Here is a 27,077-nt window from a genome sequence, read left to right as displayed (position 1 = left end):
CAATTGTCTCAAGACTTCATCTACACTGACTGAAGTGGATTGAACAAGTGACACCAATTAGGAATCACCTGGATTCACCTGGTCAGTCTATGTCACGGAAAAAGCTATATTTTGTACACTCAGTGTCTACCAATAACCAGACAGGACAGATTGTCACACACGACAAACTCTTCAGATTGGTTTATAACCTCTAGCTCTACCAGAGGAGGCTGGTGGGAGGAGCTATAGGAGGACAGGCTCATTGTAATGGCTGGAATGGAATCGATGGAACGGCATCAAACATACGGAAACCACGTTTGGCTCTGTTCCATTCAATCCACTCCAGCCATTACAATGAGCCCGTCCTCCTATAACTCCTCCCACCAGCCTCCTCTGATCTCCACCCTATGTAATTTAGGCTAAAGCAGAGTCTTCCAGTGTAAATATATATATATATATATATATATATATATATATATATATATATATATAAACTTGACTTAAAGTTTTGTCCTTCTCTAGAACCAGTTTCACTTGACAGGAAATGTTTATGAAACACCAATACCTTTGAGTACCCACTGATAAAGTATTAGAAATAGTTCTTGACCTTAGTTTACCTTTCACCACAAGTCAAATGAATAAGTAACTAAAAGTAGGAGGAGAGAGAGAGAGAGTGAGAGAGACAGAGAGAGAGAGGAGAGAGAGAAAGAGAGGAGGGAGAGAGAGAGAAAGAGAGGAGGGAGAGAGAGAGAGGGGCGATAGTGGAGAGAGAGAGAGAGAGACAGAGAGACAGAGACAGAGAGACAGAAAGACAGAGAGACAGGGAGAGAGAGAGAGGGAGAGACAGAGAGAGAGAGAGAGAGAGGCGATAGAGGAGGAACAGAAGCAGGAGTCATGGGAGTCAAACAAACCACACAGAGACGTGTTTAAAAGTAAAGAGCCTGTATATTTACTGAGTTTGTCTGCAGAATACCAATACCATTTAATTCATTGCCTGTGCGGAAAAGCACATGTTTATTTCCGTCGGCTAAGCAGTACAGACGTTAGCTCCCTTCCTTTAGTGAGAAACATGTTGTCTTCAAGTGGCGACAAAGGCCTGCTTCTGCCGATTGGAGCCTTGTAGCGCCCAAACATTCACCTCAGAAAGACGTCCATGTCTGGATTAGGAGGCCTAACGACACACACTCTCTGAGTGCACTACCCAAGGCCATGCGGTTAGCAGTTGTATAAAGTTCATTTAAAGAACAGAATCCAACATAGAGCATTACAGCCAAATCATCCAGGGACCCTAACTTAGATATAGAATGACATTATTGAGATGTAAAGTCCTAATTCTTTCACAAAGCAATAACATTCTATAGTTAAAGTGGGTTTTGCATGGAGTAGACCTATTATTAATTTAAGAAAATTATACAACATTCTCAGAATCCCACTCAAACCAACATGCTGTGAAAATGTGTGGGGTACATTTGAGGTACAGGTAAATTACAGATTTGAGCAGTACAGACAAATAATTCTAATGTCGAAGACAAATAAAATAAAATGAAAACAGTAGCTCTGATGAGTTAGGTGAATGGCAGAGCATCAGGCTGTTGGTTAGTCTATAACCCATTGTGGGGCTCTGCCCTCTTGTCGTCTACTGACATCAGTCAGTATTGTATTGTATTGCAACCTGGCAAAATGGAACAAATGTGACTTTCAAAGTCAGAAGTTATGCTTCTAGGTGGGTTTCCTATGTGTTTTCAGTAATAATATCTGACATATAAAACTGTCTGACGGGAGGAGAGGCAGCCAGCCGTTCAGCCATTTCTCTGTCTATACACTGACTCTGCAGCCTTAGATTAGAGCTCCCAGCCCCCGATCGAGGCCTATTCCTGGATTAACACACGCCTTCAACGGAGATTCTCCGTTTAGCAAGCATTTTTAGTCCAGGGGTAGGCTTGATCTGGGTGTCGAGGCAACCCTTCCTAAAAAATGTGTTATCGGGCTAACGTAACATCGTTGGCAGGTTGAGAAGCTTTAACTAAAAAATGTCCCTGAATGTTCGAGATGGATAGGAAACGTGTCCACCTGCACACAGCTACATAATAACCCCCACTGAGAAGAAAAACAAGGTTTGATCTAGATTTGAACAATGTTGTCATTATTTGAAATAGAACTATAGGCATCCTTAATGTCACAGACGTTTTAAAAAATATTCGTACAATTATTTTATAGAATTAGGTAGGAATATACTTTTTCCAAAAAACAGGAGACTATAAAGAGTGAACCACTGGTATGTGCAGCAAATCATCGACTTCCCATCTTATAATATGGCTTTAGGAGTTCTGTCTGTCAAAACTCACACCCCCTTCCTCCCCGTGGCTTTGCCTCGCTGGCTGCTAAAACAGGCAAGGCTATCTCACACACACTCTCTCTCTCTCACACACACACACACACACATACGTACACCCACGTGCACACGCGCACACACACACACTGGCTCAATCTCAATGACTAAACAAAGCATTTCTTATATAATGCAAACTGTATTGTATATCTGGATGAGTAACACCGTACTGTATATGACCCAGATTATATTTGTTATATGGCTCTTAAAAAGTATTTTGACTGAATTGAACTACGATTCCTAAGCTTCTTCACTTCAAGTGAGATACTCTAGTTGTCCAGGGTTCCAGCCGTAGAATTTGAATATTAGAATGACTTCTTATTCTATTTTTCCAGCTCTGTGCAACCTGTTGCATTATGGCTTCCTCCCTGTCTCTCTTCTTCTCTCCCCCTATCACTCTCCTCTCGCTGTCTCTTTCTCCCTCTATCGCTCTCTTCTTTTCTGTCTTTCTCTTTCACTTCCATCCGTCTCCCCCCCTCCATCTCTCTCTTTCTTCCTGCCTCTGTCACTCTGTCCCGTTCTCTCTCTCTCTCTGCCTACCCTCCCTCGTTATATACATGAATACGTTGAACCTGCAACATGCACGAGTTGTAGTGAACACTCACACTATCTGTCTGCTAGTCAGCCAGCTGCAGACTGGGCACAGGTAGTACAGAGTACACACACACACACCAGTGTGCAAACACTCACACACGTAGACACTCATCCACACACACAAATCCACCATGACGTGTCCACTCCTCAGTGCCTGTCCTTGTGTCTCCTAGTATATTACTGAACTCACCAGTAGCTTGGCCATACAGAGTACCAGACATCTTCAACCTTTATCTTAGTTAGTTTACATAGTGTGCATATTAATTGACGTATCCCGTCCCCTCACAAAAACACAACACAAGCAATTGCAACGCCCACCCTCCCACACGGACTCCCCCACTCCATATCAACCCTCACCCCTGCATGTCACTGCTGCCACAAGTAACTCCCTATGTCCCATGCAGTGCACTACTTTTGGCCAAAGGTAGTGCACTACATGGGCAATAGAGTGCCATTTGAGACACAGTTTATGTCTCTGTTATAACCCCCCCCACACTCCTGTAATATAATGTCCCTGTTATAGTGTAACACTCTCACTCTGCACAAGAAGAATATAGGCCAAATCTGAAATCACACCCTATTCTCCATAAAGTGCACTACTTTTGGCAAGAGCACTATGTAGGGAATAGGGTGCCATTTTGGACACAGGATTAATAATAGTCATAATAACACTAAAGGTAACTCTACACAAGCCCCTCCCCTCTGTGAATCGGGGCGGGCCTTATCATGTAGCCCAGCCTTCTGATAGGCGCATGCGTTTGACAGACGGGCTGTGGCGTTCCTCTTGATTGGACATCGGGCGCAGCAGGAAGTTGTCATTTCCGCGGTGATCCTCGCGGTCGCTGCTGTCGTATGAGCTCCCACAGCTGGATAGGCTGTCGCCAGGAGACCGCCCTGCCTCAGCTGGGCCCTGATTTGTTAGGTAGCCCTGGGACACGGCCCCCATCCCTCCGCTGACAAATCCGATGCCTCGATCTCTGGGCGGGGAGGCGGGCTCTGACTTGATGTGAAGGTTCTGATGGACATTCTGGAGGTTGAGGTTGGAGTTCTGACAAAGGTTTCTGATGGAGGAGAGGAGAGATAGTGGTTAGAAAGAGGGAGAGGAAATACCCAAACACAAGCACACACAGAGGAAAAGACACACAAACACACACAGAGACACACACACACACACCCCATGTGTCCTAGTGCTGACTGCTGCATGTTCTGTAGCTGTTGTTGCTGCCAGCCTGTTACTGATCCCAGGTGAAGTGATCCAGAGCCGTTCCCTCCGAAGCCTGACAGAGAGCTCAGGTCACCCAGAGAGTACTCTACACAGTGGGAGTGGGGAGAAACGTTACAAACCTTGTGGGCAAATCGAAAATGGTTCCTATTCCTTAAGTGGTGCAGTGATTTTGAGAAGAGGAAGAGGAGGGAAGGAGGAAGAGAGAAGAAGAGGAGTGCATACCAGTGCCATAGGAGGTGGAGAGGGCAGAGGGGTACCCTCCCATACCCTGCCCGGGCAGAGTAGGTGTTGCTATGGAGACCACAGGAGTAGCCAAAGACTGGGCAGACTGGGAGTGGTTTATTCTCTGGTTCTGGAAGAAAACAACAAACATAGATTAGCACACTTATAAGTAGAAGTATGTGGGTCTCCATTTCCTTCTAGACATACAAACAGATATTCAGTGTAACTTTCCACATGTTGTCCATTAGTGTGATGTCACACCACTCACCAGCATCATGTCAAAATCCTCGCACTGGCAGCGTTGAAAAGCAATACAACTCATATTAGTGTCTGGTTGTGCGGTGTGGGCTAGAGTGTGAGGAGCTGTTCAAGAGGGGTCAGGTAAGTGTTTTGACATCTGTCTGAGGGGGGGAGGAGAGAGAAAGTGAGAGCGAGAGGGATGGAGAAAGAGGAGATCACTCACGACGGAGGGCATGTTGTTTTTGTTGCCAGGGGGCAGCAGCGTGCGGAGGTCTGGCTTGCGGTTACCACTCAGGGTCATGGAGGTCATCAGGGGCGGAGTCTTGGCCTGCATGCCTTTGGCCACACATCCCGGAGACAGCAGCCCCGGAGAGTGACGGTGGTTACCATAGCTACCATTACCTAGGAGACGGACAGAGAATACTGTCCGTTTTTCTTGTTTTAACCAGGTTGCGTAAGCCATCACACTGTGAAAAATGTAGGTGCATCGCGATAGTTAACTCACCAGTGTTAGAGACCGTGTTAGACAGCTCTGAGACCATCATCCCTCCTGCGTTTCCAGCGCTGGGGGGTCGGTGTGTGTGTTGGGGTCCAGGCGACATGCTGTTCCTCTGCAGCCCAGGGTGTGTGTGCGAGAGGGGCAGCAGATTGTGGTTTCCTAAGGAACCCCCCGCCCCAGGTTGAGAGTAGAGGAGTCCGCTGTTATTTTGGCCCTGGATGGAGCCAACCATGTCGTAGTTAGAGGGGGGGAGAGCCTGCCGGACAGAGACAAAGAGACGACAGGGTTAAGCAAGGCAAATGGAGAAGTGGTAGAAGTGGACACACAATTCCAGTTAGCACTCACACAGAGTCTCTGTCTGCTGATCATGAGGTCGATGTCGTCGTTGATCTTGCGGTATTTGTCCTCTGACTCGGGGCTCTGACCAGCAGAGTCGTCTGCCTCGATGTCGGGACTGTCAAAGCCATTTAGACCCTTCTTTCGCAGAGTCTGGGAGAGAGACAGAGAGAGAGAGAGAGAGAGAGAGAGAGAGAGACATAGAGAGAGAGAGAGAGAGAGAACAAATGTTATTGATACTCTGCAAATGGCTTGAGAGTCTGTTAATGCCACTGTTACCAAAAAAAAGTCAGTGATTAAACCACAACAGTTAACTCTTGATCTCTGAAGTGTTGCAGTCCCCTTGACTGCCACCAAGAGGCGCTATAACACATGCCAGATAAATACTCTCACTGAACTACAATATGAGCGGAGAAGAGAGGGAGAGTAGACAAAGTGAGAGAAAAAAGTAAAGGAAATAGAGGGAGAGGGGCTGAAAGAGAAAGGGTGGTAGACAGTGATTTGGAGAGATGAGAGGAGAAAAAAGAGGGAGGGAGTAATGGAAAGAGTAGGCCTCCCTTATCACTGCTGATAATGTCCATGGAGCTGGGATGCTTTTGCCTAGTGTGTGTGTGTGTGTGTGTGTGTGTGTGTGTGTGTGTGTGTGTGTGTGTGTGTGTGTGTGTGTGTGTGTGTGTGTGTGTGTGTGTGCAGTTTGTCTCAACTTTGTCGTATCTCAGCACTTTACAGCCTAACACTGGCCTATCACTAGACCAAAAAAGCTATCACACACACAACACACAATTTGTGGCAGGGCCCAGGACCGTATTGCCCAGTCATGCCCACCTGTCACTGGCCAACACGGGGAGGGGGAGTGACTGAGCCCGGCTTCAGCCAATCACAGCTCTGCGCCTGAGGGATGGCCGTAGATGGCTATTTTTTGCCTCTATGACAGCCAGAGCACCCCTCGACCCTAGCCCCCACACTCCCCGTCCCTCTCACCCCCACTGTCCCTTCTCTCTGTCTCTCTCATGCCCATTCCCTGCCCCCACCCCTCTCTTCCCTTCTGTTACTCACTCCCCCATACCTCCCTCGCCTTCCCACCCCACAATCACACACTATGCCCAGCCAGACAATAATGAAATGACAGTACACACATGAAAAGTGAAGAAGTCGTACTCTGTATTTCAGAACGCGTGACTCTCCATACTGGGGCTCGACACAGAGCCCTGGCACACACAGGCCCGTAATGTGTAACCTTGAGAGCAGCATGTGTGCGTGGTGAGAGAGGTGCGTATTTGTGTTCCGTGTGCGTGCCTGTGCGTGTGTGAGAGGTGAAGGCGGTAGGTGGTTGAGTGGACAGCTGACTATAGGTGCTCGGGGGGGGGGGACAGCTGAGAGAGAAGAGAAGGAGGGAGAGAAAAGAGGAGAGAGGAGTGAGAGAGAGTGAGAAAGAGGAGGAGAGAAAGTAAAACAGAGAGCGAGAGAGAGAGAGAGAGAGATCACTGAACACCCTACCTCCATTCCAACCCACCCTAAACTCATTCCCTGTCAAACTAAAAGGAGAAATCAGTATTTTCTCTGGTAGGCATAACCTACCTGGCACCGCGAACAAAAAAAACAACCAAGTCAAAACCGTTACAGCACCTCTCTCTCTCTGTGTGTTTTTTTCCGTCTACTCCCTGTTGTTTTTTCTCCCCTATGGGTGGTCTGGTCTCCCAACCACTTCCATATCAATTATGGCATGTGCCATAATTACAAGGGCACAGAGTGCAAGGCAGCTCTTCGTGTGCCAGGGAACATGACGTGCAACTCTCACAACATCTCACCTCTCCTAACCCAACAGGAGGACATTTCGACCGCGCTCGCACGCACACGCACACGCACTCACACTCACACACTCACACAGAAATAACTCAATAAATCAGATTTGTTATATGAATAAAGACTTGCTAAAGTGCAAAAATTCTGCACTTTGACGTTTCCCTCCATGAACCCGCTGTGACTTCTAGGAATATTTTAACACACTTAAAAGTCCAATGCAGCTGTTTTTTTTTATCGCAATATAACATCATTTCTGGGTAACAATTAAGTAACTTCCTCTGATTACTTTATATTAAAATGGTCAAAAAAGCAAAGACTAATTTAACAGGCAAGAATTTTGCTATGACTGCCTGGGAGTGGTCTGGAGGGGGAAACTGAAAACGAACTGTTACTGGCAGAGAAGTTAGAACCTCTCCTTATTGTTCTATTAACATCACACTGGTGCGGAGCGTTCCATTTGCCTGCTGCGTGCCGTCTTTCAAGGGATTGTTCAATAAATGTGAACTGTTTGTTTTGTAATATCATCACCTCTCGAAGACCATAGTCAGAACTACAAATTCCCCATCATTCCATGCAAAGTGTTGTTAGATCATCAGTTATACGGCAAGTAACTGATGGTGTCATTTCAGATACGCGAGGGCAGCCGGATGATATCTCTCACTATTGGCTAGCTGATGACAGATCACGTCAATAATAACTAGCTAACAAGCTAACTTTCAGGGGACAAACTAGATGGCTATATGCAAATATTGTTTGACTTGCCTGCCATGTATTTTTGACATTTATTTCACCAGGTAAGTTGACTGAGAACACATTCTCATTTACAGCAACGACTTGGGGAATAGTTAGAGGGGAGAGGAGATGAATGAGCCAATTGTACACTGGGGATGATTAGATGACTGTGATGGTATGAGGACCAGATTGGGAATTTATCCAGGACACCAGGGTTAACACCCCTACTCTTACGATAAGTGCCATGGGATCTTTAGTGACCACAGAGAGTCAGGACACCTGTTTAACGTCCCATCTGAAAGACACCACCCTACACAGGGCAGTAACTGCCCTGGGGAATTTAGATATTTTTTTTTTTAGACCAGAGGAAAGAGTGCCTCCTACTGGCCCTCCAACACCACTTCCAGCAGCATCTGGTCTCCCATCCAGGGACCAACCAGGACCAACCCTGTTTCAGAAGCAAGCCAGCAGTGGGATGCAGGGTGGTATAGCTGGCTATAGCGGTGACGACAGAAGTCTGACCGGCAACTTTACCAGGGCGAGGACTTGCCGATGTCAAGCGCTTTCCAAAAGCCTCATCTCTGACGAAGCAAGCTAAATGACACGTTGCTTGCTTAGCTAGCTAGCTATATGTCAAAGTGATAGGCTACCCTCGGGTATCTGAAATGACATGATCAATTGATGTGTACGGATCATGTAAAGAATGCAGTGAATGGTTGTATAACTCTGATGGTACAGTTTAATGTGGAATAATCGGAAATGTGCAGGTCTGAATACGACGTTTAAGAGGCGATGATGTTAAAACCAAATACTTCTAACGTTTATTTAACTTCCATTTTGAAAACAGCCCTTATTTGTCAATGGTTTAAGCCGAGCTGGTGGTCTCCTTGCCCCTCAGCAGCCCAATCAAACGCTCTGCACCGTATTGTGACGTTTTATTGATAACGACCTGCCTGTCACCGGGCAGGCCACAACTCCATCCCACCAAAACAGGCTGAAATTGCAGGTGGTCTTTTTCAAGCAGCTCTTACACTAAAAAGGCATTATCGTCATTTTCACAACTTCACAGGATTATTACAACCACAGCGTGGAGATATATTTAAAACCCAGGGAAATCTCGTTTTTGACTGCACTGGTTTTCACCTTCATGGTAAAGCCCTAGTTATTTTGTTGCTTTGACACAGTTATTCATGAAGATGATTATTTCTTTCATAGTGATTCATTTGCGTCTGTCCCTCAGTTTAACGTCAATCCTTTTACGTGAACTGACCTCTCACTTTAATATGGTGAAAAGGTTCCTTTTTATCTAAAAAACATTGAACATCTGATAGTCAAATCCCAGTGTAAAAAGCAGGTGAGCTGGTTTTACTCTTTTTTTTGTAATTTTCTGTTGTTTTGTGTTGGAAAACTGAGTGGGTGGAGCATAACACTTCAACCCTCTTACTCATAGAGAGACAGGCTAAAAATGTTTGACAATTTAAAAAAATGAAAATAATTTATTGTGAATCTTCCATTCAATTGCCCCTCCCTGTTGCACACAACAAACAAGATTTAAGATGAAATGGTCAACCCTGTTACAGTCAACCCTGTTACAGTCAACCCTGTTACAGTCAACCCTGTTACTTCATTTGGCACATAATAGGTACTTATTTTTGTTATTTATTTAAACTCTTGAGATGGGAAAACGTGTTCTTTATGAAGTTGGACGTGTGCTATTTATGACAGAATGTTAAAATGAGATGAAATCTAACGTTTTTTGGACCAAGTTACACGACCCCTCTATTTCTTCTCATGTCTGCCAACCCGCCAAGACACACACACACACATACAACACACACACGCACATCCCAGAGAGGCTATTCTTAGCAGCAGCGGTCTATTTTTAGCCTGCTGCTGGTTTCCAGGCATTTAACAGGAAGGAATTGACTACACAAAGAGAGCTGGAGTTACCACTGGGACTGTGTGTGTGTGTGTGTGTGTGTGTGTGTGTGTGTGTGTGTGTGTGTGTGTGTGTGTGTGTGTGTTCTTTTTGACGAGCTTCACTGAGAGCTTCAGCTGTTTTCAATCTGCGACACACACACACACACCACAGAATGGAGCGAAATAGGGTTAGTAGAAAAGGGGGTGAGGAATGCAGAAGTTCTCCGTTATATATATAGCCATGATCCTGATCCACGAGTAAGAAATCCAACAAACTGCAATACACACACACACCCCCACACCCCTCCCCCTCATTATTGGGGAAAGAAACCCAGACAAAGGAGACTTTATTCTGCTCCATTCCAGTCAGGCAGATAGCTCTACGGCTCACAAGGTTTCACAGCTAGGTCATGAGGCTTTTATCAATACAAAGCACAGGAGCTGTGTGAGATGCTGAAAAATATACCGGTATGTTGTTACAGTGTATTGAAAGTCATTAGCAATTCATGGACAGGACACGCTCCAGTAAAAAAAAACTGAGTTGGGATCATTTTTGTTTAGTTTTGGTCATCCGTCTCTAGATTGTTGCGCTCTGTGTCTGTGGTGTGAGCCGTGTGGACAACAGCATATTTGCAGGTGAAAACAGTTAAGAGCACCAACAACAGACACACACACACACACACACAAACAGAGCACACAACTCAAAGCACAGGAATGCACTGGCATGCATGTGCATGAAGTCACAGTAACTCTATCAACTCTGTGGTAGAGAGCTGGAGGGGATACCAGTTAGAATGACTGGCCCTGCCAAGACTGAACTAACCAAACACACTGGCGCGGGAGAGACGGAGGGATGGGGAAAGAAACGGGGGAAAGAGAGAGGCGGATAGAGAGACGGAACACAAACAATCTAGAAGGAAATAAATGGGCATAGAGGGGTAAGGGAGAAAGGAGGAGAAGGAGCGAGGGAGCGATAGAGGCTTGAAAGTGAGAGAGGAGAGAGAGAAGGAAAGGGAACTGAGACAGAAAGGAGGAGGGAAATATCCATTATCATTTATTTGTCCCCCAGGAGATGACTACACACTAGAGGTGACCAGGTCAGCCAGGAAGAGAGGGAGGGCAGGAAAGAGAGGAGGGATGGGGAGAAGAGACGAAGGGTGAGGAGAGTTGACGTTTGGTGAGCGGGATTAGAAGGAGCATATTGAGATTACAGTAATGAGTGTGATGGGATTATGGTAGATTACAGTAGATTAACAGTAAATTATATGCTGCTCCTGTCGGAGCTGGCAGACTAACCATGAGGTGGACTTGTGGAGGACAGGTGAAGAGGGAGACCTGACCCTCCTTCACACCACGTTACAACACCAGCTATCACGCAAAACACCACGTTATATAACACTGACACGTCAAACACATAACCACCAGATCTGGCTCAAATGTGAAACACTGTGGAATATTTTAGCTGTGCTTGGTTGATTTAGTTTGCCTGGTTTACAATGGAACACATGGAATAGTCCCAAAACTGAGCTGCATATCTCTCCCCCCCACCCCCACCCCGACCCCCCCACCCTTCTACAGTGCTAGAAGTCCCCATTCCCACACATTTAACATCACCACCCCCCTCTGCACTCTACCAGAACTACCAAGCTCAGTTTTCCCACTACTCCCAACGGGAGGCTCATGGCCTGTGTGGGAACACACATCTTTCACTGATCTCTCTCTCTCCTTCTCCCTCTCTTTAACAGTATCCTCTATAAGACCACAACAACTCTCCTCCAAGCCGGTAAAGATTCCTGTCAACGTTACAGAGCCGGAATCCAACACACCTGTCCTGTGAACTCTGATTCCCTAAACCCTTGTCCCTAACCTCTGTCACATGGTCCGCTGGGTGGCCCTGAAAAGGGTTGAATGGGGATGTTGGACATGTGTGTGTGTGTGTGTGTGTGTGTGTGTTTGTGAGGGGACACCTTGTTCCTTAACATTGTTAAGTAACTCCAGGCTGGCCGACTCAGACCTGCACACGTTAGCCTCCCTGAGCCGTGGGCCATGAGCCCAACACACACACACACACACACACACACACACACACACACACACACACACACACACACACACACACACACACACACACACACACACACACACACACACACACACACACACACACACACACACTTGCCATGGGCCTGAGTATTGTATGTCACAAAATACCAGCAGACTAGCTGAATTCCGCTGTTAATTCAACAAACTGAACATGTACTTATAATCAGTTATTTTATCTGCTATTAGACCTGGGAGACCATGTCCGTGAATCAGTCTGCAAATAAACTGTGTGGGACCCACCTCCACAATGTCAGAGTTGGTCCTGCTCTCGTGAGGTTCGTTGTACTCAGTGTACTTGAGCAGGACCTTATCCATGTCGGTGCTGGCGTACTGGAACAGCTTGTTGGTGCTGTTGAAGATGATGAGGGCGATCTCACAGTCGCACAGCACGCTCAGCTCGTACGCCTTCTTCATCAGGCCAAACTTCCGCTTGGTGAACGTCACCTGGAGATGGAGAAAGAGCGGGAGAAGGGAAAGATGGATAGAAAGGTAGGGAGGGGGGGAGGGGGAGAGATAGATAGAAAGGGAGAGAGAGAGAGTGAGAGATGGATAGAAAAGGAGAGGGAGAGAGGGAGAGTGATAAAAAAGGAGAGGGAGAGATAGATACAAAGGTAGAGGGAGAGATAGATAGGGAGAGGGAGAGAGGGAGAGAGATAGAAAAGGAGAGGGAGAGAGGGAGAGAGATAGAAAAGGAGAGGGAGAGAGGGAGAGATAGATAGAAAGGTAGAGGGAGAGATAGATAGGGAGAGGGAGAGAGGGAGAGAGATAGAAAAGGAGAGGGAGAGAGGGAGAGAGATAGAAAAGGAGAGGGAGAGAGGGAGAGATAGATAGAAAGGTAGAGGGAGAGATAGATAGGGAGAGGGAGAGATAGATAAAAAAGGAGAGGGAGATAGAAAGGTAGAGGGAGAGATAGATAGGGAGAGGGAGAGATAGATAGGGAGAGGGAGAGATAGATAGATAAAAAAGGAGAGGGAGATAGAAAGGTAGAGGGAGAGAGGGGGAAGACATTATGTAGGTGAAATGTATTATATGTACGCTGAAGGCCTACGTGTTCACAACAGAATATGTGGAAGATCCAATGTCACTGTCAGGACACTAGGGAAGAAATCTGAGGCTGGAAGGACTGGTAATCCCATGCAAACACAAACACACACACGCTGAGAACAGGGAGGTCATTCGAGCTCTAGGGGTCAGGAAGCACATGTTAGTGCATTTCCTGTCATAACAGGAAGAGAGGAACCACTCCCCCACTACACACACATACATACAGACACACACACACACACACACACACAATGCATCTGTCTCTGCTTCCTGCCCACCTAGTTTTCTGTGGGCGTGGGAGGGTTGGGGGTTATGTGTGTGACCCTTTCTGAGTAAGCTCACACACGATTAAGCACAAGCTTAAGAGAGAGAGAGAGAGTGTGTGTGTGTGTGTTCATTTACCTGTCTGTTGCGTTCATCCATAATCCGTGCTATCTGGATCTTTTTCCTCCCCATCTTCGCTCCGTCTCTTTCTCTCCTATCCCCAAAAGTCCTGTTCTTCTTCTCTTGTCTCAATCCTCACAGCAGTGTTTATTTGCCTCCTCTCAATTCCTCTGGCATTCGCTCCTTAAACAGAAACAGAGAAAAAAATCAGTTAAGATGTTGTCAAACACACACACACATACACACACACACACACACACACACACTAGTACTTGTTGAGCAGTCGTAGAGAACAGTTCAACTATGTTTGAGTCAAACTGAAGAATTGATCATTCAACAGCTTGACCTGAGAGAGGAAAATCACTCACTGATGAAGACATACATCTCTATCACACAACTCAGTTCACAAACATCGCATCTAATTGACAACCAGAGAGACGCCCATTTGCTTCCCACTGAAGGTAGAAATGCAAGTTCGAAAAGCCTATTCAATTAGAAAATGGACATGTCCATAATTTCTCCATCCCAACACACATGCAGCAGGGTACACCTCTAGCTGAAGAGTCCCGTTGTTGACATCTATTAACCATGCTTTGTGTGTCTTGGCCCAGAGGATCTGAAGGATTCAGTCCACAGCTTGTTGTGTAACACTAAGTCACCGCGTGTCACGCACACGCACCCCTAATCCAGTACACCTGGGTTTACCGGAGGGTCTCAGCGGAGTTTAGAGTAACCCACCAATCCCCTATCCCCTAATCCATGACCCCTGACCTCTAGCTTTTACATTGACACCTAACTTCAGCCCCTTACTCTTATCGCTATCATAACCTATTGACGTACAGTATATAATAACTACGGGAGAATGAGCGAGAGAGGGAGGGAGGAAGAGAGAGGGAGGGAGGAAGAGAGAGGGAGGGAGGGAGGAAGAGAGAGAGAGGGAGGAAGAGAGAGAGAGAGGGGGGGAGGAAGAGAGAGGGAGGGAGGAAGAGAGAGGGAGGGAGGGAGGAAGAGAGAGGGAGGGAGGAAGAGAGAGAGAAAGAGAGAGAGAGAGAGGAAGAGAGAGAAAGAGAGAGAGAGAGAGAGAGGAAGAGAGAGAAAGAGAGAGAAAGAGAGAGAGAGGAAGAGAGAGAAAGAGAGAGAGAGAAAGAGAGAGAGAGGAAGAGAGAGAGAGGAAGAGAGAGGAAGAGAGAGAGAGCGAGAGAGAGAGCGAGAGAGAGAGCGAGAGAGAGAGCGAGAGAGCGCAGGCCCAGTATCCTCTGAGGGGAGTATGTGCTATATTCCCTCCTTCATTTCTCCATTCCTCCATCTGTTAATCAGGCCTCTGTCTCTCTCATGGGGAAACAGAGAGAACGAGAGATAAGAAGACAAGAACACTGAAGAAATGGAAGGAGATACAGTATATTTCAAAGGGAACACTACACGTATACACTGAGTGTAGAAAACATTAGGAATAATAAGGAATAATATGACTCAAATTATGTCAATTAGCCTATCAGAAGCTTCTAAAGCCATGACATCATTTTCTGGAATTTTCCAAGCTGTTTAAAGGCACAGTCAATTTAGTGTATGTAAACTTCTGACCCACTGGAATTGTGATACAGTGAATTATAGTGAAATAATCTGTCTGTAAATAATTGTTGGAAAAATTACTTGTGTCATGCACAAAGTAGATGTCCTAACCGACTTACCAAAACTATAGTTTGTTAACAAGAAATGTGTGGAGGTGTTAAAAAACGAGTTTTAATGACTCCAACGTAAGTCTCTGTAAACGTCCGACTTCAACTGTACATATAGGCAGGGGTAAAAGTGACTAGAAGCGACTAGGCAGACGGATAAATAATCATGACTAGCAGCATTAGTATGTGTGTGTGTGTGTTAAGTGTGTGTGTGTGTGTGCCAGAGTGACAGTTTAAGTATGTGAATGTGTGGATAGAGATTTGAGATTGTGTATAAAGTCAGTGCAGATAGTCCGTGGATGGGATTGAGCAGCCATCGGTTAGCAGTTCAACAGTCTTATTGCTTGGAGATAGAAGCTGTCTCAGAGCCTGTTGGTCCGAGACACGATGCTCCGGTACCGTTTACCAAACGGTAGTAGGGTGAGCAGTCCATTGCTGGGGTGGCTAAAGTCATTGGCAATTTTCCGGGCCTTCCTCATACACCGCCTAGTATAAATGCCCTGGATGGCAGGGAGCTCGACCCAAGTGATGCACTGTGTGTGAACGTGTGAGTGTGTGTGTGTCTGTTAGTGACGGGGAAAACATCTATACAGTGACACATCTCAATCTTATTTTTGGATAATATTACATTGATATTTGACTCTAAGTGGCGATTTGTAAAAAAAAATATATATATTTAAATACAGTACCATTCAAAAGTTTGGACAGACCTACTCATTCAAGGTTTTTCTTTATTTTTGCTATTTTCTACATTGTAGAATAATAGTGAAGGGATCAAAACTATGAAATAACACATATGGAATCATGTAGTAAGCAAAAAAGTGTCAAATCAAAATAAATTTGCCACTTTTGGCCTTGATGACAGATTTGCCCACTCAGCTTTGGCATTCTCTCAACCAGCTTCATGAGGTAGTCACATGGAATGCATTTTAATTAACAGGTGTGCCTTGTTAAAAGTGAATTTGAGGAATTAATGCGTTTGAGCCAATCAGTGTTGTGACAAGGTAGGGGTGGTATATTTGGTAAAAGACCAAGTCCATATTATGGCAAGAACAGCTCAAATAAGCAAAGAGAAACGACAGTCCATCTTTGCATTAAGACATGAAGGTCAGTCAATCAAGAACTTTCAAAGTTTCTTCAAATGCAGTCGCAAAAACCATCAAGGGCTATGATGAAACTGGCTCTCATGAGGACCGCCACAGGAAAGGAAGACCCAGAGTTACCTCCGCTTCAGAGGATAAGTTCATTAGAGTTACCAGCCTCAGAAATTGAAGGCCAAATAAATGCTTCACAGAGTTCAAGTAACAGACACATCTCAACATCAACTGTTCAGAGGAGACTGCGTGAAACAGGCGTTCATGGTGAAATTGCTGTAAAGAAACCACTACAAAAGGACACCAATAATAAGAAGAGACTTGCTTGGGCCAACAAAAACACGAGCAATAGACATTAGACCGGTGGAAATCTGTCCTTTGATCTGATGAGTCAAAATGTGAGATTTTTGGTTCCAACCACCGTGTCTTTGTGAGACGCAGAGTAGGTGAACGGATAATCTCTGCATGTGTGGTTCCCACCGTGAAGCATGGAGAAAGAGGTGTGATGGTGAGGGCGTGTTTTGCTGGTGACACAATTTACTTAAAATTCAAGGCACACTTAACCCTTTTCCAACAGGACAATGACCCGACACACCTCCAGACTGTGTAAGGGCTATTTGGCAGAAAGGAGAGTGATGGAGTGCTGAGATGGTTTGGGATGAATTGGACCTCAGAGTGAAGGAAAAGCAGCCAACAAGTGCTCAGCATATGTGGGAACTCCTTCAAGACTGTTGGAAAAGCATTCCAGGTGAAGCTGGTTGAGACAATGCCAAGAGTGTGCAAAGCTGTCATCAAGGCAAAGGGTGGCTACTTTGAAGAATCAAACATATTAAATATATTTTGGTTTGTTTAGCACTTTTTTGGTTACTACATGATTCCATATGTGTTATATCATAGTTTTGATGTCTTCACTATTATTCTACAATGTAAAAAAAAATATATATATAGAAAAACCCTTGAATGGGTAGGTGTGTCCAAACTTTTGATTGGTACTGTATACACACACATATATACATATATACACATTATATATATATATATATATATATATATATATAAATATATATGTATATATGTATACATATATATGTATACATATATATGTATACATATATATGTATACATATATATATATATATATATATATATATATATATACATATATACATATACATATATATATCCCACATTATTATTATAATTGTTTTTGCTACTGTAGGTATTTTTCATCCTATAACTTGTTCTCCATCTTCTTTTTAAATAGTGACCCAACATGTTTTCAGCACTTTATTTCTCTGACCGATCAAAACTCATTTTCTCATACTCTCTCATCTCTCTGCAGCAGACATACAGTAAGCAATATGTTTGGAACACAAAATTGCAATACAATCACAGTATCGAATGCAATACATATAGAATCATGAGAATGGCTGTACTTATCGTATCAGCAACTAAGTATCGTGATAAAAATCGTATCGTGAGGTCCCTGGCAATTCCCTGCCCTTGTCTGTGTGAATGTGTGTGAGCTTGTGTGTGTGCGTTTGTGTGCATGAGTGGGTGTGTGCTTGTGTGTGTGTGTGTGTTTTGTTGATGGTGAAGGGTGTTTGTGTGGGTGTTTTGTTGATGGTGAAGGGTGTTTGTGTGGGTGTTTTGTTGATGGTGGTGGAAAACGCTGTCTCAGACACCGCTCTAGAATCTACCATTAGTGTTCAATTGAATTGAGATCTGGTGAGACACACACACACACACACACACACACACACACACACACCTTTTATGCTCCTTTGAGATGCATCTTTCAAAGTCCCTGAGATATCTTCTTCTTGCCATAGTAGTCAAAATGATAGGTAACTGGGCATTATTATACATGACGCTATGCATGATGGGATGCTATTTGCTTAATTAACTCAGGAACCACACCTGTGTGGAAGGAAGCACCTGCTTTCAATATACTTTCTATCCCTCATTTACGCAAGTGTTTCCTTTATTTTGGCAGCTACCTGTACATCCAGCAACTCCCTGGCCTATAGGTTCTTTAAGCTTGTCTTAAGTAGCTAGAAACAGGCAGAGCACACACGGTTTATAGCGTCCAACACACACACACACACACGCACACACACACACACACACACACACACACACACACACACACACACACACACACACACACACACGGTTCCCAGCTTACAGTCAGAGGCAGAAGCATGGCTGAAGAAGAATGGAAGGGGGAGAGAGAGAAAGGGATCAGGCTTGTCAATGACAAGACAACGAGTAGGGAGTTGGCTAACTCTCGTGAAAAAGTACAACTGAATTACTACACAAAACATATTTGTGCAGTAGTGACAATGTAGAGACTGTGTAGTGAATGTGTACTTTATGCACTACTCAAGATAAGTAGAGATGTGTAGTGTTCAGTAGGAAAACAGTAGTGTTTCCAGTAGTAATCAGGTACAGATTTTTACTACTTGATGTTGGTAGTAAATAAGTAGTCAAAACACTACAGCTTTACTACACAGTCTTGTTAGTAGTAATCAGTTAGGCTAGAGATTTTTCTACTTGATGTTGGTAGTTAATAAGTACTCAAAATACTACAGCTTTACTACACAGGCTTTTCAATAGTAATCAGGTAGAGTTTTTATTACTTGATGTATCATAACACTACAGCCAGACTACAGCGACTTTTCGTGACTGCAGAAGAAGACAGAACAGGAAGTAGTTGGTTGTTGTTACCGTTTACTGTTTTTGACAATCCCGAATGTAATCATCTTCCATCCTCCGTCATCCTGTCTTTCATAGACCTTATGCTGGCACCATCTGTAAGTTTAACTTTCCTTTATGAATACTTTCATGTCATTGTTTAGCCGTTGATATAACTTTTTACAACTTCAAAAAGATTGCTAGCCAAACGCTCGTAGCCGTTGCCATAGAGATGTATTGAGTTTAGCCTAGCTGTTTGCTAGCCCCATTGAATTGTAGCTATGTAGACTCTGTTTTCGCCATGCTAGCTGATGAGTGTGTTTGTATACAAATGTACAGTATGTTCTTATTGTATACTTACCCATTCTACTTACCTCTTTTGACCTGTTGCCAATGAGCCACTTGACATAAGAAGATTGGAGGCCATTGTTAGTAAGATTAAAAATGTTTATCAGATGTTTTTCTGTGACGTCTTATGTGACCTCTGTTAGCCGATGATTAATAATTGGCTTAGAATTGGTTGTCTCTTGTCCTTGTCTTAATTTCCTAAAAGGTTACATGGTGGAAAGAAATGTGGCTGCAACAAAAAAAGACGACGTGAATATAGTTCAGTCAAAGCTGAACGAAGGCAAGGTCTCAAAGGGATTGACAAAATAATTGTAAATATGTCATTAATTGAATCAAAACAAATTGCAATAAAGTTTGTATGAGCTTATTATTGCTTGTTTGGTGATTTAACTACAGTTAGAAACGTGAGGAAATAACATGCGGTGATTTTCAATAGGTAAACAGTAGTTAAATGTTTTAAATAGTAATTCCAAAGGATTTATGTAGAAAATGGTAAAGGATCAGGATCAATTCAGTAGTGATCAGTAGTGATACAACACCACACACACAGATGGCACTGGCAGTAGTAATTCAATATGGATTGAGTATGCAGACAGCAGTAATGTGTAGGAATCGTGTAGTAATTCAATAGTGAACGTGTAAGAATTATGTAGGTATGTGTAGGTTTTAAGTAGTAGATACCCAAAAGCTCAGTAGTTATACATTAAGGGAGAATTATGTAGTGATTTGAGTAGGAAATATGTAGTGTTCACCAGTAGCGAAACATCCCAATTCATAATTTATTACTACTTAAATTACTACATAATTCACTACTGGTTTACTACACATCTCAATAACAATCAAGTACTAAAACCAGTAGATTTTGTGTAGATCTTGTGTAGTAGTGATCAGTAGTAATTCAGTGGTACTTGTTCATGAGGGAAAGCAGTAACAGACTGGTAACCGGGCTGTCATCAAAACTCCCTATCACGCTACACAGCACACACTATATATACAAAAGTATGTGGACACCACATCAAATTTGTGGATTCGGCTATTTCAGCCACACCCATTGCTGACAGGTGTATAAAATCGAGCACACAGCCATGCAATCTCCATAGACAAACATTGGCAGTAGAATGGCCTTACTGAAGAGCTCAGTGACTTTCAACATGGCACCGTCATAGGATGCCACATTCCCTACAATTTCTGCCCTGCTAGAGCTGCCCCGGTCAACTGTAAGTGCTGTTATTGTGAAGTGGACATGTCTAGGAGCAACAACAGCCCACCCATGAAGTGGTAGGTCACACAAGCTCAGAAAACAGGACCGACCGAGTGCTGAAGCGTATAGCACGTAAAAATTGTCTGTCCTTGGTTACAACACTCACTACCGAGTTCCAAACTGCCTCTGGAAGCAATGTCAGCACAATAACTGTTCATCAGAAGCTTCATTAAATTGGTTTCCATGGCCGAGCAGCCACACACAAGCCTAAGATCACCATGCGCAATACCAAGTATCGGCTGGAGTGGTGTAAAGCTCGCCGCCATTGGACTCTGAAGCAGTGGAAACACGTTCTCTGGAGTGATGAATCACGCTTCACCATCTGGCATTCCGACAGATTAATCTGGGTTTGGCAGATGCCAGGGGAACGTTACCTGCCCCAATACATAGTGCCAACTGTAAAGTTTGGTGGATGAATAATGGTCTGGGGCTATTGTTCATGGTTCAGGCTAGCCCCCTTAGTTCCAGTGAAGGGAAATCTTAACACTACAGCAGACAATGACATTCTAAATGATTCTGGGCGTCCAACTTTGTGGCAACAGTTTGAGGAAGGCTCTTTCCTGTTTCAGCATGACAATGCCCCTGTGCACAAAGCGAGGTCCATACAGAAATGGTTTGTCGAGATCGGTGTGGAAGAAATCGACTGGCCTGCACAGAGCCCTGACCTCAACCCCATCGAACACCTTGGGGATGAACACTCAACATCAGTGTCCAACCTCACTAATGCTATTGTAGCTGAAAGGAAGCAAGTCCATGCAGCAATGTTCCAACAACTGTTACCCTACAAAGTTCGGAGCCTGCTGGTTTTCTGTTCTGTCTGATAATTAATTGCACACACCTGGTGTTCCAGGTCTAAATCAGTCCCTAATTAGAGGGGAACAATGACAAAATGCAGTGGAACTGGCTTCAAGGTCCAGAGTTGAGTTTGAGAGATCTAGCCTTCCCAGAAGAGTGGAGGCTGTTATCGCAGCAAAGGGGGGGACCAACTCCATATTAATGCCCATGATTTTAGAATGAGACGAGCAGGTGTCCACATACTTTTGTCCGTGTAGTGTACCATCCCAAACCCCTATCCCCTATCCCTTATGCCCATGTGGAGATCAGAGATGATGTGATATGTAATACCATGGTGACAGCTCCAACATACCCCCATCCCTAGCTAGAGGAGAATGGAGCCTGATCCGTACAGACTCCTCAGTAAACTGACCAAGAAAGGCACATTCTAAACACAGGTCTTCTACACAGTATATGTCAGCACCAGATATAATCAAGCTGGCTCGGGCATAATGTCAAATCAAAACAAGCCCCAACATGCCAAACAGGACACATTACTTCTGTGCTCTCATTCATTCATTCAGTCAGTCATTCAGTCAGTCAGTCATTCAGTCAGTGAGGCTGTTTCAGGAAACACCATACTCCTCTGCTTTTGAGTAAATATAGAACATTCCTTGTTGAGTCAACTCTGAATTATATAAACTGTGGGTGTTGATACTGAGCATGGAGTTCTGCTTTCGAGGGAAGCTTGCTTTTGACCTAAACACTGTGTGTGTGTGCTTGTGTGTGTTTGCTAGATTTTTCCCCCCTAGCATGTGTGTTCCCTCTAAGACGACATGATGGAGAGCCCACCTGTAAACCAAACCAGGAAGGTGGCAGCTTTCCACCCGATTCCTCCTTCCACACACACACAGACACAAACACACAGACTTACGCACAAACACACATTTCCTCATCTATAAATAGCTTACACGTAACCAGCGGGGCTCCAAAAATAAAAGAATGAACTTTTTACCCCAAAACAAAGCAGAGCGGCCCGTATCTAGCTCACACTAAGACAGAGAGAAACAGAAACAGACATAGCCAGTAGAACTAGGGATAAGAGATGGACGTTTAACAGACTCCTCATTTTCCCTAACTAACACCCTCTCAACACCCAGTCTCACAACAATCCCAGTACGACTTCTCTTTCACAAACTTAAACACACCATCGCAGTGTGCCAAAGATGGGCCTTTCTCTACATAGAGGGATGATTCAGAGTCCTCATTTACCCCCATGCTGTGTACGTGTGTGTATTCTGGGGCAAGAGAGGGACAGACAGAAGGACCAAACAGAAACAGACTGGCCATAGGGCAGTTCAGACAAATGCCAGTGGGCTGATCTAAATTGGGGTGTTTGCATAGAATTGTCATTATTTGGCTAATAATGAGGGCCTGAAGGAAAAAAATGGGCTGGGGTATTAGAAATCACCGGGTGGATTTTTTTTTATCCCAGTCCATCCCTGGACCAGAGACACACAGTCCTATAGACAGACAGATAGACAGGGTAGACAGAATGTGTAAGTGTGTATTTTGAGGCTGGATAGAGCGAGAGCGACAGACAGTGGGTGATGGGGTGGCAATGCCCTTGTATATCTTGGCAGGACAACCTACATGCCAGTGTCAGAGGGGCAGGGGTAGCGGGGGGTAGACGGATGGGTGCCGGGCAGGGGGTAGATAGGGAACGGGAGGAGTAGAGGGCTGGGGGCGGAGGAGTGCACGTAGACGAGTCTCAAAGGGGTGTGTGCAAGCCCCCAGACATAGAGCCTGCGTCGACTTCATCATGGCACTAGGAGCACCGCATATCCTTTCAAAGAAAACAACGTAGTTCCTCTATCACTCAGTCCGGAGGAAAATAACAAGTAAAAGGGACATGACTTAGATCGGTGTCCTACAGCTCTACCAAGCTGGCCAGTAGATGCTGTAACCCACCACCACCACCACCACCACCATTCTCCACTACAGGCACATGACTCACTATAAATACTTCAGACTAGACTAGAGTAGGGGAGAATTTCTGATTAACACTACAGTAGCTACAGGCAACTAGCAGACAAAGACTCATCTATATTAGACTCCCTAACTGGAGGATGGTGGATGTAGACTCCCTAACTGGAGGATGGTGGATGTAAACTCCCTAACTGGAGGATGGTGGATGTAGACTCCCTAACTGGAGGATGGTGGATGTAGACTCCCTAACTGGAGGATGGTGGATGTAGACTCCCTAACTGGAGGATGGTGGATGTAGACTCCCTAACTGGAGGATGGTGGATGTAGACTCCCTAACTGGAGGATGTAGACTCCAAAACAGTAGGATGGTGGATGTAGACTCCCTAACTGGAGGATGGTGGATGTAGACTCCCTAACTGGAGGATGGTGGATGTAGACTCCAAAACTGGAGGATGGTGGATGTAGACTCCCTAACTGGAGGATGGTGGATGTAGACTCCCTAACTGGATGATGGTGGATGTAGACTCCCTAACTGGAGGATGGTGGATGTAGACTCCCTAACTGGAGGATGTAGACTCCAAAACTGGAGGATGGTGGATGTAGACTCCCTAACTGGAGGATGGTGGATGTAGACTCCCTAACTGGAGGATGGTGGATGTAGACTCCCTAACTAGAGGATGGTGGATGTAGACTCCCTAACTGGAGGATGGTGGATGTAGACTCCCTAACTGGAGGATGGTGGATGTAGACTCCCTAACTGGAGGATGGTGGATGTAGACTCCCTAACTGGAGGATGGTGGATGTAGACTCCCTAACTGGAGGATGTAGACTCCCTAACTGGAGGATGGTGGATGTAGACTCCAAAACTGGAGGATGGTGGATGTAGACTCCCTAACTGGAGGATGGTGGATGTAGACTCCCTAACTGGAGGATGGTGGATGTAGACTCCCTAACTGGAGGATGGTGGATGTAGACTCCCTAACTGGAGGATGATGGATGTAGACTCCCTAACTGGAGGATGGTGGATGTAGACTCCCTAACTGGAGGATAGTAGATGTAGACTCCCTAACTGGAGGATGGTGGATGTAGACTCCCTAACTGGAGGATGGTGGATGTAGACTCCCTAACTGGAGGATAGTAGATGTAGACTCCCTAACTGGAGGATAGTAGATGTAGACTCCCTAACTGGAGGATGGTGGATGTAGACTCCCTAACTGGAGGATGGTGGATGTAGACTCCCTAACTGGAGGATAGTAGATGTAGACTCCCTAACTGGAGGATAGTAGATGTAGACTCCCTAACTGGAGGATGGTGGATGCAACACTACACAGTAAGTAAGTTGTTTACCACGGTGGCAGATGACACTGTACTCACTAGAAAACAAGTGTTGTGGCAAAATTCAGACACGTCAGCGTTAAGGCCCATATGGGGACCACCCAACAAATCCTCTGCAATATGCTTTTAAAATCAACTACAGTTTGGGTTGTGAATTCTTCAGGTCTTAAGAGAGGAGTGGTTTTTGCTGGTTTTCTACCTCGTTAAATTCCAGTCAATCAGTTGATCAAGTAGAATGGCAGCGAGAAATGAAAACCGGCAGGACTGCGGAACTCCAGAGCCTCCATTGTGCACCCCTGCCCAGTCATGTGTTCCCACTCCCAGCCATGTGTTGATTCATAAAGCTGAGATGTGGCAGCCAGGTGAGGCTAGCCTTTAGTCTGTAATCCACCTGTAAACTGCCTGCTCTCTCTGACTTAATGGGAGAGCCAGAACAGAAACTAGAGAATTATCCAGAGGACAGGAGCCAAGTATCAGGTGTGTTAGTGCTGGGCTGGAACTAAAGCCTGCACACACTGTAGCTCTCCAGCTAGACCAGGGGGCAGAGCTGGAGAACACACCCCTCAAGGCCACATACTGTACACTGCTCTAGCCTGGGATCAGGGTCATAATACCCATTGACACTGGGTGCACAGACCCCCTCACCTGTATTAATACGCTAGAAAATATTATACAAAAGTATTTTATTTTCTCAAAATGACTTTAAAATACTGCATTTTTGGCCATCAGTGCTACATTTTTCACTTTCTCTAACAGGTCTAAGATTCATTCACAAACAGCTAAAGTATAGACCTCAATCAACTTTAAATTGACATGAACACAATACTTAATAAAACATTTAAGAAAAATAAACAAATCCGACTATAGAATCCACATCTCTCTCACTGAGCTGTTGTATACTCTCTGAGTATAACACATCTATTAAATGATATGACAGACTGCTACGTGTTTACGGTCGAGTTCGGAGCGCAAACACCGTGCGTATTCTGCCAATAGCGCAAACTGTCCCAACTGTAAACTTTCAAAGCGAATAAAATTAATTAACCACCGGACACACTTACTGTAGCCTGCTCCTCATGAGGCTGCTCTGTCCGATATCAGTGTCCGTTTACGCAGGCGTTTTCACGAGCCTTGTCCGAATACCGTACAGCGGAAAAGTCTTCGTGTAAAGAGCCCCGTTAGAAAAACGAATTCGCTTTAAATCCAGAATGGAAATAGCCTACTATTAATCATACGAACACAGTGATGGAAAGGGCAACTGGCAAAATTAAAACTCTCTTCTCCACTCCAGATTTGAAATGAAGAGGAAGGGAGTCGTGCTACGCAGTCTCTCAGTGTGAGTGAGTGATTTGCCCGGTGAAGGAACGGAGGAGGGGAAGGAAAGGGGGATAATACCGCTAATGTTTGTTTCCCGTTGGTGATGTGCCCACAGACACACTTTGATCGATCGCTCTCCCTCTCTCTCTCTCTCTCTCCAATCCATCAAACACGCACACAATCCATGAACAAGTTTTAAGGCCCTAGCGGGCGCGCGCGCGTAAAGACACACACACACACACACACACACACACACACACACACACACACACACACACACACACAGCCTATCTGTCTGAAGTGTGTTCAGTCAACATATGTGCCAATCAAATAAACCACCCTAGTCGTAGTATAGCAGACTACATTCCCCGTCTGGTTAAGCAGTGAAAACGTGGATATCTTACCAGTCAATTACTTGCACTTCCTTCTGTTCTGTCAAAGCTTCAACCCCAGATCCTCCTGCATGCGTTTCAGGTTTCTTCTGTTCTGTCAAAGCTTCAACCCCAGATCCTCCTGCATGCGTTTCAGGTTTCTTCTGTTCTGTCAAAGCTTCAACCCCAGATCCTCCTGCATGCGTTTCAGGTTTCGGTTCTCGCTCTTTCCTTCTGGCTTTATCTCAATCTGTCTCTCCTCTGTGTCAGTCAGTCTGTGTCTGAGTGTTTCATCAGGGTGGTCTCTAAGGGCCTCGGGTCCATTGGTTTACAGAGCACCTGGAGGAGACCGGAGAGATACTGTATGAGACTGGAGCTGGTTCTAATAGAACAGATTAAGATGTAGTTTACACACACGCGCGCACACACACACACACACACACACACACACACACACACACACACACACACACACACACACACACACCTGCTTTTAATCTTCAAACAGATTATTAAACTCAAATGAATGTACATTTTCAGAGTAATACACTCTCCGTTCCCTAGAATACACAGGGCAAACAGAAAGTATGAAGTATGAAGTGTTGGTCTGTAGCTCACTGGTGCACTGCAGTGGAAGCTCTTGGAACTGCACCTGTTTACCAGTACCGTGCAGTTTTGGATGGGTGGATGGACTTACGAAATGTCCTACAACTCTATAGCGGTAGGCTACTTCTCTCCGCTCTAA

The 27,077-nt window shown here is 44.9% G+C and overlaps 1 protein-coding gene across 3 annotated transcripts; it reads right to left on the bottom strand.

The window, feature by feature from the left end:
• Nucleotides 1-904: 904 nt before the first annotated feature.
• On the bottom strand, nucleotides 905-26,493 carry LOC115203895 (myocyte-specific enhancer factor 2C). Of its 3 annotated transcripts, none has more exons than XM_029768969.1 (9): nucleotides 26,366-26,493; nucleotides 13,489-13,653; nucleotides 12,283-12,486; nucleotides 5,494-5,637; nucleotides 5,155-5,404; nucleotides 4,873-5,051; nucleotides 4,410-4,539; nucleotides 4,137-4,272; nucleotides 905-4,023 (listed from the first exon to the last, which is right to left on the bottom strand). In XM_029768969.1, exons 2-9 carry the CDS (start codon nucleotides 13,540-13,542, stop codon nucleotides 3,687-3,689), a joined length of 1,434 nt encoding a protein of 477 aa, XP_029624829.1. In that variant the 5' UTR covers nucleotides 13,543-13,653; nucleotides 26,366-26,493; the 3' UTR covers nucleotides 905-3,686. The 3 variants fall into 3 exon arrangements, with proteins under 3 accessions (XP_029624829.1, XP_029624830.1, XP_029624831.1); XM_029768970.1 differs by lacking the exon at nucleotides 26,366-26,493 and adding an exon at nucleotides 25,706-26,091; XM_029768971.1 differs by lacking the exon at nucleotides 26,366-26,493 and adding an exon at nucleotides 18,971-18,995.
• Between the last annotated feature and the right edge of the window lie 584 nt (nucleotides 26,494-27,077).

The sequence above is a fragment of the Salmo trutta genome, chromosome 12 (genome assembly GCF_901001165.1).
Source record: "Salmo trutta chromosome 12, fSalTru1.1, whole genome shotgun sequence".
NCBI lineage: Eukaryota > Metazoa > Chordata > Actinopteri > Salmoniformes > Salmonidae > Salmo > Salmo trutta.
Note: the sequence above shows the minus strand (reverse complement) of the source record. Positions and strands in the feature narration are given on the sequence as shown.

Excerpts from the sequence above, each read along its gene's own strand:
- LOC115203895 (XM_029768969.1), bottom strand. The coding sequence starts at position 13,542 with ATGGGGAGGAAAAAGATCCAGATAGCACGGATTATGGATGAACGCAAC. Across the intron at positions 12,487-13,488 it reads TGGATGAACGCAACAGACAG|GTGACGTTCACCAAGCGGAA; the intron begins GTAAATGAACAC and ends CTCCATCTCCAG. Across the intron at positions 5,638-12,282 it reads CCAACTCTGACATTGTGGAG|ACTCTGCGAAAGAAGGGTCT; the intron begins GTGGGTCCCACA and ends TCTCTCTCCCAG.